This window comes from Daucus carota, chromosome 2, assembly GCF_001625215.2.
Source record: "Daucus carota subsp. sativus chromosome 2, DH1 v3.0, whole genome shotgun sequence".
NCBI classification, from domain to species: domain Eukaryota; kingdom Viridiplantae; phylum Streptophyta; class Magnoliopsida; order Apiales; family Apiaceae; genus Daucus; species Daucus carota.
In genome coordinates, this window is record NC_030382.2 from 56,191,472 (window position 1) to 56,205,559 (window position 14,088).

The 14,088-nt window shown below is 31.4% G+C and overlaps 1 protein-coding gene, 1 non-coding gene and 1 pseudogene across 2 annotated transcripts; 2 read left to right on the forward strand and 1 right to left on the reverse strand.

The window, feature by feature from the left end:
* The first annotated feature begins 335 nt into the window (after positions 1-335).
* TRNAM-CAU (transfer RNA methionine (anticodon CAU)) lies at positions 336-420 on the forward strand. The gene is given in 2 exon segments: positions 336-373; positions 385-420. It is a non-coding gene; the product is annotated as a tRNA-Met (tRNA).
* A 7,105-nt stretch (positions 421-7,525) lies between these two features.
* On the reverse strand, positions 7,526-10,347 carry LOC108207838 (NAC domain-containing protein 71-like; annotated as a pseudogene).
* Positions 10,348-10,979: 632 nt separating this feature from the next.
* On the forward strand, positions 10,980-12,017 carry LOC108207839 (aluminum-activated malate transporter 12). Its single transcript, XM_017378270.1, has 2 exons — positions 10,980-10,985; positions 11,415-12,017. Exons 1-2 carry the CDS (start codon positions 10,980-10,982, stop codon positions 12,015-12,017), a joined length of 609 nt encoding a protein of 202 aa, XP_017233759.1.
* Positions 12,018-14,088: the final 2,071 nt, after the last annotated feature.

A 14,088-nucleotide genomic window follows, 5' to 3' on the forward strand; every position in this document is an offset into this window, starting at 1 on the left:
TGTAAATGTTATGATTTATTATTTCAGATTTCAGTCACAGATCATTTTAATTCCTGGTTCCGCCGCTGTTCACTAAAGACACCTTTTGTGCCCGTGTCTCATCAAACATTAGTATTGCCTCGCCATAGAATGCAATGTTTAGCCATTAGATATAGAAAAGATGTTTGCTTACAAAGTATAAATAATAGAACAAAAAACTTGCTTACTAAAACACACAACATAAGGTTTTTCCAAACCATGAGCAGAGCTTGATCATAATGTTTAACCATTGGTTATTGAAGAACGTTTTGCTATCAGTTTAATTAGGTACTATCAAGTAGGAAAATTTTCATCTTGGGGTGGTGGCGCAGTTGGCTAGCGCGTAGGTCTCATAGCATAAGAGTAATCCTGAGGTCGAGAGTTCGAGCCTCTCTCACCCCATTCTTTTTTCTTTTGCATTTGTTTGATATATTCTCAGCTAATCACTTTTTGTATTATTGAAAATTTAGCGAAAAGCGGGGAAAGATTAAACCAGTGTTATTGCTCAAAGTAGGAGTTGATGGAGATGTTCTTTTCGTTTATGCTTTGCCAATGTGTCAATTCATCACCACTATGATTTTCTTTCCGGGACCAGCTGCTATTTCGTATCTCTGGAAAGGGCTGTGATCAAGGTTCCTCTTGTAAACTGCAGGACTAGTTCAATTTAAATACATGCAAAATTGTTGTAACACCAAGTCGCTGATAGATCCCTTCGAAGATGATCACTTGAACAATGTTCTGGTTTGTACATCAGAAATGTTAGAAGATATTTTTATGAGACCACGTTGAGTTCCTTTGAGGGTAGCATGAAAGTGATCTGATGAAATAAAGTGTTGTTGTTATTATTATTATTATTATTATTATTATTATTATTATTATTATTATTATTATTATTATTATTATTATTATTATTATTATTATTATTATATATTTTTGTATCATTGATTTAGTTTTGTATCAAATATTAATATTTCATTACTTAATAAAGAAAAAAAAATAAAAAATGAATGCATTTCATACCCACCTCCCCATTTGGGTATCAAAAACTCAAACATGGTAGTTTAAAGTATGAGTTTGAGATTTTGTTTTCTCTAGCTAAACATTAAATATGGGTTTGGATAAACAAACTCATACCGATTCCAGATACCCATCAACTAAACGACCTCTCAAGAGTTTTATAATGTCATTTTAATCTACTAAGGATATAGAAAAAGGATTGACCACACGCTTATTCCATACCTCTTAGCCTGAGTCACCAGGTCTATTAGTCGAAGTAGTAGTGTCGGGAGAATCATGCCATTCTTTGATGCATTATTGAATACTTTTGTCTAAGTCCAGATGTTGCATAACATTTGCAGGCTACCTAAAATCAACCTACCTAAAATTAACCTACAAGTAAGAAACCCTAAAAATGAACTTTTTTAAAAATAATATTTGAACCTCACCGATATTTCTTGTATTCCATAAAATTCATTACATTAAAAAATTGAACACAATAAAAAAAATAAATTAGATAATAGGTGAAAATAATTTTTTTTATATCAGAAGACTAGTACTTTGTAAATTCCATTACTCTCAATATATTGATTTGCTTTCTACGAATCCACGCTCAAAAGTCATCCTTTTTACTTTTTAATTGATAAAATATAAATAAAAATATTTTAAAAATATTGAAATTTAACGTTGATTTAGAAGTAGTTTGTCCAAGCTACCTAAAATCAATTATTCTTATTAATTTTTTTTTTTGAAATATAATGAGTTTGACCTTTTTTTTCTTGATTTAACTATATGATAAAAACTACCTCAATTTTTTTTTAAATTGAAGCTATGTCTGAAACCACCAACTCCGTTGTTAGAATAAGGCTGAGGGATTGACCAAATATTAAGAGAGTAGGTGGAGGTGTGTGCATTGATCGTCATGGTATTGTTATTTCCATATCTAAGATTGTTTTTCTGAGGATACAGATTGTAGGGCGACGTGATGTTTTTATGATATAGATGATTTCATTGTAGAAGTTAGATTTCAGGTACATACAGATTTTCGAGTGGCAAGAGTTCTACATTGTGATAGGAGTCTAGATCTAGCCATATTAAATATTGGAGGAGCTGAACAACTTAGAAAAAATCCAAAATTTTTTGTTATATAATTATAATTATTCTTTTGTCAAGATAGAAAATGATAGAATTGATTAATAAAAAAATTAGAAGGAGTTCAAAGTTTAATTTACCGTTGCATCATTAGAATATTTTTTTAAAATTTAGGTTGATACATCAGTAGAGGAGCCGGGCAACTTAGTAGGAGTCCAAACTTTTTTGTTACGTAATTATAATATTTTTTTGTCAAGATAGAAATAGTAGAATTGATTAATAAAAAATTAGAAGGGATCCAAAGTTTAATTTACCGTTGCATCATTGGAAAAAAATATTCAAAATTAAAGTTGATATATAAGTCTAAAATGTATCTATGGATTGATGTATCAGTTTAAAATGTATTTCTCGCATTACAATGCTAGCATTTGTTTTCGGCTTCCAGCTGATCTGGACATTCGTGAGCGATATGGTACTATTCAGTCCATTCGCGAAGCTGATAACTAAGATTTTTTCGAAGACACTTTTTTACTCAATCCTAGATATCGTAAGGTCAGTGGCGTGGTACCGCCAGACACAGATGATTTGGATTATATTCATTTGGATATCAATATTCCATTGATTCAAGTATAAGGGCTTTCAGATTATACTAATAGCGGACAGTCAGCGTGACCGAGTTTTCTTTTGATATGAGGTCGTATCATTTTATTTTGCCACCGGTGCACATCGGAATAAAATCAAATTGTCTCAGATCAGATGGTAAAAGAGTGGTGGAGAAAGTAATTTGGGAGGTGGCAGGAGAGGATGGAGATCAAGACATGATGGCAATAAAGGAAAAGGAAGAGAAAAGAAAGAAGGAAGAGAAAAAATTAGATTGGTTATGAAACTTGTCTAAAGACTCCAAACATGTATGAATTTTTAGATTTTTTTATTATAAAACTTGTCTAATTGATTGATATATCATATAATTATTATTAAATATGCATTATATCTCAATTATTGTTAAGATCTTTTTCCTGTGTCTTTGATTACTATAATCTTCATTATTTCATAGTGCTTGATAGAAATTTGGCGCCTATCTTGCAGGTGCTAAATCGCTCAACTTGTATGTTAGGATTTATCACAATTTCGTCATCCCACACTACACAAATTTTGTATTAGTTAGAGTTAAGTCCAATAGGTTACTTATATGAGCTCCATAACTCACATTTAGGTAATGAACCAAAAAAACCCACTCCAGCACTCTCCTAGTGAGCTCCTAAATCACTCTCTCCTATATATCATTACCTATATATTATTTATGAATAAAAAAATCATCTCTCTCCTTCTTTCTTTGTCTTTTCTCTCCCTTTCTCATTCTCTCTCCCAAATTTATTATTAAAATAATCTTAGGAGAACAAATATAGGAATTGCTATTGGAGTTGACACTAAAATAGATTACCTAAATCACTAAGACTCAGTAGGATTCATTATTTTATATTATTAATAAGTAATGAGATAAGTAACCTATTCGACTTGCTCTTATATATCAAAATACGATGAATGAGATTGTTGATGAGCTGTCTGATATTGAAATTTGTCCTGAATCAAAGCACAATGACGGTCAATAATCCGATTTTTAATGAGGTTATCTTGTTTATTACATCTCAGCTACTTTTTTAATACAATGAATGGATGAATATAATCAATTATGCCGAAGTTGTGAATTTCTAGGGTTTTGCATTTATGAAACTTTTGGTGGTTGTGAATATCTCCATCATAATTACTGTGTCTTTGTGATAATATCAATATATATATATATAAAGGAGAATGCGGGCGTCTCTAGAATTGTTCGATTCAGTCTTCTGATTTTTCTTAAATTTCGGATAGAAAATATAGTTATAATTCAAAAAATCAGGTTTAAGAATTCTTTTAGTAATACAACTCTTTTCTTATTGAATTCTAAAGTTGATATAATTATTTTCTTATTTAGTATTTCTTATTAAATTCTAAAGATGATACAATTCTTTTCTTATTTAGTAATCCTAAAAGAAATATGATTATATTTATTCAAACTAACAATAATTGATAAAATACAATTTATATTTAAGATTTGTAATTTAACATGTACAATTCTTATTTTTTTGATAAGATATACTATAGAAGATGTAGTTGAATTTTATATTATAAAATTTTATTTTCAATACGATATATAGAAGAACAATCTAATACTAGGTCCGTAATTACAACTATGTTTAAGAGTCTAAATAGTAGACACAAATAATAAATTAGAGAACACGATATGTTCGAATCATAAAATTTGTTCGATTCAGTCTTCTAATTTTTCTTAAATTTCGGAGAAAGAAATATAATTATAATTCGAAAAATCAGATTTAATAAAATTCTAAAGATAATAGAATTCTTTTCTTATTGGATTCTAAAAGTAATACTCTAAAATTTAGAAAAAAAAATCCTTAAAGTAATACAATTCTTTTTCTCATTCAAGAATCATAAAGGTATTACAATCCCCTGTCTTAGAATTTTGATACCGTCGAGCCTGCATATATCAGAAATTTTGCGTCATCACGAATGAATTTTGATTTTAATCAAGAGAACACATTGGCCAATTATGATCAGACATTCTCGGTCCCTCCCAACAAGTTATTTACGTTTATAATTTGCACGTATGTCAAGACTCCTACAAAGTATAGTCCTGCAATGTTTTTAAAAAAATGAAAAAAATTATTAAACTATATTTTATAATAGCTTTAAAATATGTGTGTCAAAGGAATTTAGTGAAAAAAATTTCTAAAGATATTATTAAATTATATTTTATAATAACATTAAAATGCGTGTCGAACGATTGAATTTTATTTTAATAAACACATCATAGTGGCCAATTATAATCGGACATTCTTCATTCGTCCCAACAAACAAGTTATCTACGTTTCCTACTTGCAGACGTGTTGAGACTCCTACAAAAGTAGAAATCTATAGTATTTTTGTAATTATTTTTTAAAATCTATGAAATTGGATATATTTATCCAATTATAATTATAATTTTATCATAATGTAAATGATTCTTAAGAGGATACGCGGGAAGTTTTGTGGAGTCTCCCGGAAACTTTCCGTTTATTTTTTCTAATTTATGGAGAGAAAATAGGTAAGTAGCTAAAAAATGATAATCGTAAAAGAGATATAATTCTAAGTAGTTAATAAATAGGAATTTTAACAAAAATATAATAGCTAAAATCTATGAAATTCTAAGTAGTTACGGAATAGAAATCTTAAAAGCAAAAAGAAATAATTCTAAACAATTAAGAAATAGGAATTTTAAAGAAAAATATAATAACTAAAATATATGAAATTGGATATATTTTTCCAATTATAATTATAATTCTATCATAATGTAAATGATTCTTGATTAGTATTGTGTTTGAGGGGAGGGCGGCCCAAATTAATTTCTATCTAAATAATAATAAATTTTCTATTAGTATCATGTTTGACGGGAAAGCGGCTAAAATAATTTTCTATCCAAGTTATAATATTTTTTTTATTAAGACGGGACCACAACTTAAAATAATATTTATCCAATTATAATCTTTAACTTTATCATAACTATAGTAATTTTTATTAGTATTGTATTTGACGGTAGGGCGACTCAAACTAATATATATATTATAATGTTTTGTTATTAGTATTGTGTTTGAAAAGAGAGCGGCTCAAACTAATTTTTATCTATATTATTATATTTAATTTTATCATAATTATAATAATTATTGATTAATATTGTTTTTGATGGGAGGGAGGATCAAACAATTTTTTTTATTAGTATTGTGCTTGACAGGAGGGCCACTTAAAAAAATTATATTAATTATAGTTATTTTTTATTAATGATATGTTTAACAGGAACATTACTCAAAATAAATTTGATGCAATTATAATATTAATTCGTATCAAAATTTATATATAAAAAAATTCTTGATTAGTATTATGTTTGAGAGGAAAGCGGCACAAATTAATTTTTATCTAAATAATAATAAATTTTCTATTAGTATTATGTTTGACGGGAAAACGGCTAAAACAATTTTTTATCCAAGTCATAATGTATTTTTTTTTATAGTATTGTGTTTGACAAGAGAGCGGCTCAAACTAATTTTTATCTATATTATTATATTTAATTATATCATAATTATAATAATTATTGATTAATATTATCTTTGATGGGAGGGCGGTTCAAACAATTTTTTTTATTAGTATTGTGTTTGACATGAGGGCCACTTAAAGAAATTTTTATATTAATTATAATATTATTTTTAATTTTTTTATTAATGATATGTTTAACGGGAGCATGACCCAAAATAATTTTTATGCAATTATAGTATTAATTCGTATCAAAATTTATAAAAAATTTCATAACGCCGCCGCGAAGCGCGACTTTATACACTATTATAAAATAAAGTAAAATAGTATGTTGAAACATCAACTAAATATTTTGTATAATTTTTCAAAATTTTCTGTGTACTTACCCATTTGAGATTTATTCGAAACTGAGATTTTTTCATAATCACATCTATTGAACTTAAAATTTAACTAATAGTGTCTTTACGATAACATTAAAAACTAAAGTAACATAGTACGTTGAAGTATAGCCTAAATATTTTGTCGTAGTTTTTCAGAATTTTTTATGTAGTAACCTTTTGAGATTTATTCGAAACTGAGATTTTTTTCATAATCACTTTTGTAGAACTTAAAATTTAACTAACTGTGTCTTTGTGATAATATTAAAAAATAAAGTGGCATAGTATGTTGAAATATCAACTAAATATTCTTTCTTAATTTTTCATAATTTTTTGTGTACAAACCCCTTTGAAATGTAGTTGAAACTGAGATTTTTTCATAATCACTTCTATAGAACTTTAAATTTAACTAATTGCGTCTTTGTGATAATATTAAAAAATAAAATAACATATTGAAATAGCAACTAAATACTCTGTATAATTTTTCTTAATTTTTTCTGATAAAAAAATATTTAATTGATATGTCGACGTACTATGTTTAAGAAAGAAATATTTAGTTGATAATATTAAAAGTAATGCCGGGCGATAGTGCAATAATGATATCTAGTTATGGATAGTACGTTGACAACTATGTTTTCAACTAAACATTATACTCTTATAAGTAGAAGAAATGGAATGATGCTGGTGTAATCCAAAACCAAATATAATGCAAGAAAGCAGATCATCAATCTGTAATTATTACCTTGTGCAACGGCTACCGTAAGTCGTAAAGATTTGCTTCAAGAACAAAACATTCCGCCAGAAAGTAAAAGTATTCCCAGCAAACTTTGAAAAATAAGTTGTCACATCTGTGTCAAACAAACAATTAGAATATATATAATGTATTTGAATTGAAAATGCTCTCAGATATAAGCAAACTTTAATACATAGATGTAGCTGCAGTCTGCATAGGGGCTTCTAAACAAGCCAGTTTAGGGAGAATACAATGGTAGTCTTTAAAATTGAACCAAACCAACTTCCAGCATGATCGATACAGGTACACAAAAAAGAAATCGCGATATAAAGGAACATAGAAATTGAAGACTTGAAGCCTTAGCTACTGAATCAACACTAAGACTAGACCCGGCAAATTTTCACACGACACGAATACACGACACGAAAACGACACGAAAATTTAGTGTTTGTGTTTGCATTTTGAGTACACGACACGAAAAGGTACACGACACGAAGTACACGACTGAGATGTCGTGTCGGTTTTGTGTTTACCCTTCGGGTACACGACACGACACGAGGTACACGAAATAAATATAATTTAATAGTTAAATATTAATATTTAATTATAAATATGTATATTTATAATAAATATATGTATATTTTCTTTTAAAATAATACATAGTTTATAATATTGTAAGTGTAAATGATTTAAATATATATATTTCATACTATTTTGTAAATTTTTTGCCTAGAAATCTAATATTTACATTAATTTATATGTTTATTTATATTTATATTTAAATTCGATTTTACACGAAATACGACACGAGAATGACACGAAAACGGAGGTACACGACACGAAAATACACGAACGCTAAACGGGTCGGTTTTGTGTTTGGCCTTTGAGTACACGACACGAAAAGGTACACGACACGAAAGTACACGATCTACACGAATTGCCAGGTCTAACTAAGACGCTCGTAAAGTAGTAGTATCCCACTCATAAAACCATGATAAAAGGCGGTTTCGGAGGACAAATTTGAAATATCAAGAGGTAAAAGCCGACACTTTCTGAAAAAAGTAGAGGTATCCGGCTTGGTCTCTTATGTTTAGAAGCTGGTTTGATCTAGTACATTGACCAGTCATAAGCTTCAGGTGGTGGCATGCTCCCGTTTCCAAAGTAAGTCGCGTAATCTATGTGTCCTGAATAAGGCGACATGCAGCCAAATTGAGTAAGATCATCAGCTAGTTCAACCTTCTCTGTAAAATTTGAGTATGATGAACTAGGAGATATCTCAAATTGACCAAATGTATCCCATGGGGTCATTGTATTCGAAACTTCATTCTGTGGGAAGCATTCAGACAGACCTTCTTGGCCTTGTGAGTACTCCTGAAATATTTCACAACCAAATTAAAAGGAATGAAGTTTAGTGTTTATAGAAACAACCTCTCTATATTAATAAGTTGTTAAAATATTTTTTCCAAAATAACCAAGTAAATTATGAAATACCAGGGAGGAATCAAATATGAAGTTCGGTGAATGCCAGAGGCTTGAAGGGTTAGCTTGCACTTGAACTGATTCACTCTCCACCATGGTGGTTGTTCTATAAGGAGTGCTAAGAGGACTTGCTTGAACTGGCATGTCATCGGGGATGACCACGAGGTCACCAGAAGCTTGATTTGACATAGAGGCGCCATTGCTTGAGCTGCACCCTACTTGTTTAGCCGTCAAGTCTCCATAATAATCACCGTTCTTTATTCCTTGCTCATTCTTTTTTATTATGCGACAGAGGGCAAAAGGTCCCTAAAAATTTAAAGCAATCGTTAAAAAGATAATCTAAAAGTACTTGTCAGTGTCACAATATATAAACAACATATCATTTGAGAATGAGTTTACTTGATTACCTGAGAGCTTGAGGAATCTTGAGAAACATCATCTGAAAGACGATACTCGTGCATCACCCAATCTGTTCTATCACCTGCTGGAGCTCTTCCGCGGTAAAAAACTAGTGTTTTTCGGTATCCAATTGCAGATGATTGACATACTATATTCCTGTCTTTTCCGGTGGCCTTCCAGTATCCTGACCTGACCTTGTAGCTCGATTTGTTCTTGAACCGTTTGGGTATTTACGATCACGAGGACAGAAGAAAAACCACTCCATATCGCGCATCGGAAGAAACGATTTTTCTGCGATGCAAATATTCATAATTCAGAACTCTTAAAATTTAATTATAACCAATTTAAGGGAAAATGTGGACTGAAAATCTTTGAACATTTACCTGGCAACTCCCAGGGCTCAAACTTGTAAAGATCAATAACAGGAATCACTTCAAGTTCAATTTCGAGACCCTCGACTTTCCTCTTTAGGTAGTAGCCAACCAACTCTTCATCAGTAGGATGGAAACGGAATCCCGGTGGCAATGAAGCGCCTCCCATTATACTTTGCTAAAAATTATTTTAAAAAAACTAGTAACAAAAACAAGAACAAGAACAGAGAACACTATCTAGAGAAGTTTTGAGTTTTTTTACTAAGTGCCCAGGCTATACCTATTAAATATCCAAAAATAAAAGCTTTTGTCAACACAGAACTTCTTTTCAAGAATTGCAAAACACTTCAATGGAATGCACTCTTGGGACAACAAAATCATTTTCTTCCAAAAACTCAATGATTTTCTTGAAGCAGAAACACCCACCAATTTCCTTTTGTAATATAACTCACAAAATCTTATAATCTATCCAACTCAAAATCAAATGTTATCGATACAAGCAGAAACCAAAACGCCTAAGGAAGTAAAATACCAAGAAAGCAGGGTAAAAACAGGGGAAGTGGAATAAAACAGAGTAAAAACAGGGGAAGTGGAATAAAACAGAGTAAAAACAGGGGAAGTAGAAGGGGAAAAAACAGGGGAACAGAGTTAGAATGTCCTAAAAGGTAATCTGAAAAAATACCCGGAAGGCAGAAGAAGTTAAGAATGAGTTAAAACTTAATAAACTCTCATAAGATTGAATTATTAACACTAAATTAGAGAAGAAGAGAGTAATGTAAAGTAGAAACAGAGGAGAGCAAGTGTCTGTATTTATAGGGTCTATATGAGTATTAAGTCCAAATAACAATAAAACCGAAAGGCCCAGCTTGCTTGTTTAGAGCTAACACAAAATTCCAAAAGCACATTGCCCCACTAAAAGCTCACTTATCAGGTTTCACACATATAACGGTTATTTCGCGCCATATTTTATAATTTGGAGATCTAAAAGTGAAGGCAGTGATTGAGAATTTAGGGAGTATATTTTCTTGGTCAAGAAGTTGAGCTCCTTACACATCATCTTGAATCAGACAAAACGCTTTTTGATCCTACTATATTGTACTTAATTTGCTAATCTCATTGGCATGGCCCATTGTTCTTAAAGAGAGTTCAAGAAAGTGCTTGATGAGTTTCATTGACACTTCTTTGGTTTGGAGTGTACATACACTTTCCTAGTGTGAATGAAAATTTCTTATGTCAGCTCAATCTTTATGGTCGTTTGATCTGCAGAATTGTTTAATAAACCATTTAAGCTGTGGATGTTGGAGGCGTGGCTATTCAATTAGTCGTGTTTAATGTGAAGGTCAAGTGTATTTAGATCATGAGTTCAAATCTCAATAGAACTTGTTAAGAAATATGCAAGTAAGATTTAATGAGTGTTACATAATCAACTCATCTAAAACTTTAAAGCGGCAGAGGAAAACTAACTTTTCTTTGAAATGAGTTTTGATATCATGTTAAGTAATCAATTCAGCTAAAATCTTGAAAGTATGGGAGTTTTGTTTAGTACAACCAAAGTATTAGTTAAAATACTTACGCGCTAGAATACAATCAAAGCCTAATCTTTTCTGAATAATTAAGTACAAGTATATCATTCCACAACTTTGTGATGAAATAACAGGTGTGGAAACAGAGGACCTTTTAGTTTAAGACTTTTAGGTAAAAAGATATTCAAGTAGTACAATAGTTGATCATGCTGCAATATATCAAAGACTATATCCATTTCATCTTCACTGTACTAATGTCATTTCCATTTCATAATTCAAGTAATTTTTTTAGTTTTAACTGTAGACTCCGAGGCATGTCCGGGCCCTCTTCAAAGATCCATGCACTCGCGTTGCTGATGAAGTATCAAACGCACTTAATGAGCTAGCAAATAGCATAAGGAATCGTTGTCAATGCTCTCCAGAGATACTCTTTGATCATCTACATGAAGCGCTCACAGGCCTTAACACGGCCTTCAAAGCTCAGCCAAGGCTTTTTATTGGTCCAGCAACTGATCAAACAAGCGACATGCTGCTAGCCAAAGCCGCTGCAGTGGCTGCCAGTGACGCTGATAAGTACCTGTCAAGCGTAAAAACAGACTCAGCTGCACTGCTGTCCGAATGGAGATTATCTAAAAGAGCTTCCAATGGAGTCAAGTCGGCTGATAAGAAAACGCTTAAACCAACACTGAGCAGGATCACAATCACTAGTCTCGAGTTCTCAGAAGCGCTTCCCTTTGCTGCTTTTTCTTCTTTGCTAATAGAGATTGTGGCAAAGCTGGAGATTGTCATTGAAGAAGTTGAAGAATTGGGCAAAAAAGCTAAATTTAAGGAGAGTAATCAAGGGGATAATGTGACGGTGACTGTTCAAACACCTCAAACAGAGGATCAGACGAACACTCCTGAATAATGCGCCTACACATGCAGAATTTAAGACCGTCACCGTCAGGTAATTGTAAATGTTATGATTTATTATTTCAGATTTCAGTCACGGATCATTTCAATTCCTGGTTCCGCCGTTGTTCACTAAAGACACCTTTTATGTCCGTGTCTCATCATACATTAGTATTGCCTCGCCATACAATGCAATGTTTAACCATTAGATATAGAAAAGATGTTTGCTTACAAAGTATAAATAATAGAACAAAAAACTTGCTTACTAAAACACACAACATAAGGCTTTTTCAAACCAATATGCAGAGCTTGATCATAATGTTTAACCATCGGTTATAGAAGAACGTTTTGCTATCAGTTTAATTAGGTACTATCAAGTAGGAAAATTTTCATCTCGGGCTGGTGGCGCAGTTGGCTAGCGCGTAGGTCTCATAGCATAAGAGTAATCCTGAGTTCGAGAGTTCGAGCCTCTCTCACCCCATTCCCTTTTCTTTTGCATTTGTTTGATATATTCTCCGCTAATCACTTTTTGTATTATTGAAAATTTAGCCAAAAAGAGGGAAAGATTAAACCAGTGTTATTGCTCAATGTAGGAGTTGATGGAGATGTTCTTTTCGTTTATGCTTTGCCAATGTGTCAATTCATTACCACTATGACTTTCTTTCCGGGACCAGCTGCTATTTCAGGCTTTGCTTACTCTAGACAACCCAACTCCAGATTGCGATGTTTAGGGTAAAGCAAAGACGCCAAGGAATCTCTGGAAAGGGCTGTGATCAAGGTTCCTCTTGTAAACTGCAGGACTAGTTCAATTTAAATACATGCAAAATTGTTGTAACACCAAGTCGCTGATAGATCCCTTCGAAGATGATCATTTGAACAATGTTCTGGTTTGTATAGCAGAAATGTTAGAAGATATTTTTATGAGACCACGATGATGAGTTCCTTTGAGAGTAGCATGAAAGTGATCTGATGAAAGAAATTATTATTATTATTATTATTATTATTATTATTATTATTATTATATCAAAAATGTTATAGTCACTTTGTTGGTAAACTATAGACTATAGTGGAGCATATTGGTATACCGCATTTAGAAGAAAACCAGCATAAGAAAGGAACTCTCTCTGGGTTCGTTTGGTTCGAGGAGTGTTATAAGGTTGGAATTAGAAATCAAGTTAAGATGTTATGAATTTGAAATATCATATCTGGTATCATGTGTTTTGTTGAGTCTGGAATCAATATATACAATTATAAATTATTAATTTATAATACTTAAAAATATTAATAAAATTATTATTGTTATATATTTTTGTATCATTGATTTAGTTTTGTATCAAATATTAATATTTTATTACTTAATAAAGAAAAATAAATAAAAAATGAATGCATTTCATACCGACCTCCCTATTTGGGTACCAAAAACTCAAACCTGGTGATTTAAGGTATGAGTTTGAGATTTTGTTTTCTCTAACTAAACATTAAGAGTATGGGTTTGGATAAATAAACCCATACCGATTCCAAATTCCTATCAACCAAACGACCCCTCAACCGATCCCAAATTCTATCAACCAAATGACCCCTCAAGAGTTTTACTGTGTCATTTTAATCTACTGAGGATATAGAAAAAGGATTGTCCACACGCTTATTCGATACCTCTTAGCCTGAGTCACCAGGTCTATATCAGTCGAAGTAGTAGTGTCGGGAGAATTATGCAATTCTTTGATGCATCGTGGATTAAACTTTTAAAAAATATCATTAAATTTTATCATTATATTTGATTTGGGAATACTTTTGTCTAAGGCCCCGTTTGTTTATGGGTGAACGAGGGCACCTGGACTGAATGAATTAAGTTTTGCTCGTCCAGTTTGTTTGATTAAAACATTTTTAGCTGGACGAGTCCTAAATTCACCTGGACGACAGAGCTTAAAATTATTAGCTGAACCGTTCCTCGCGGAGGTTAGCTGCCCTCGCTGTCATATTTCAACATTTCTTGTGCTACTGTTATAACAGAGTTATGAATAATAATTATGACAAAAATGAGAATTAGAAATTGTAATAATCCTACGCGTGAATACTTTAATTATATA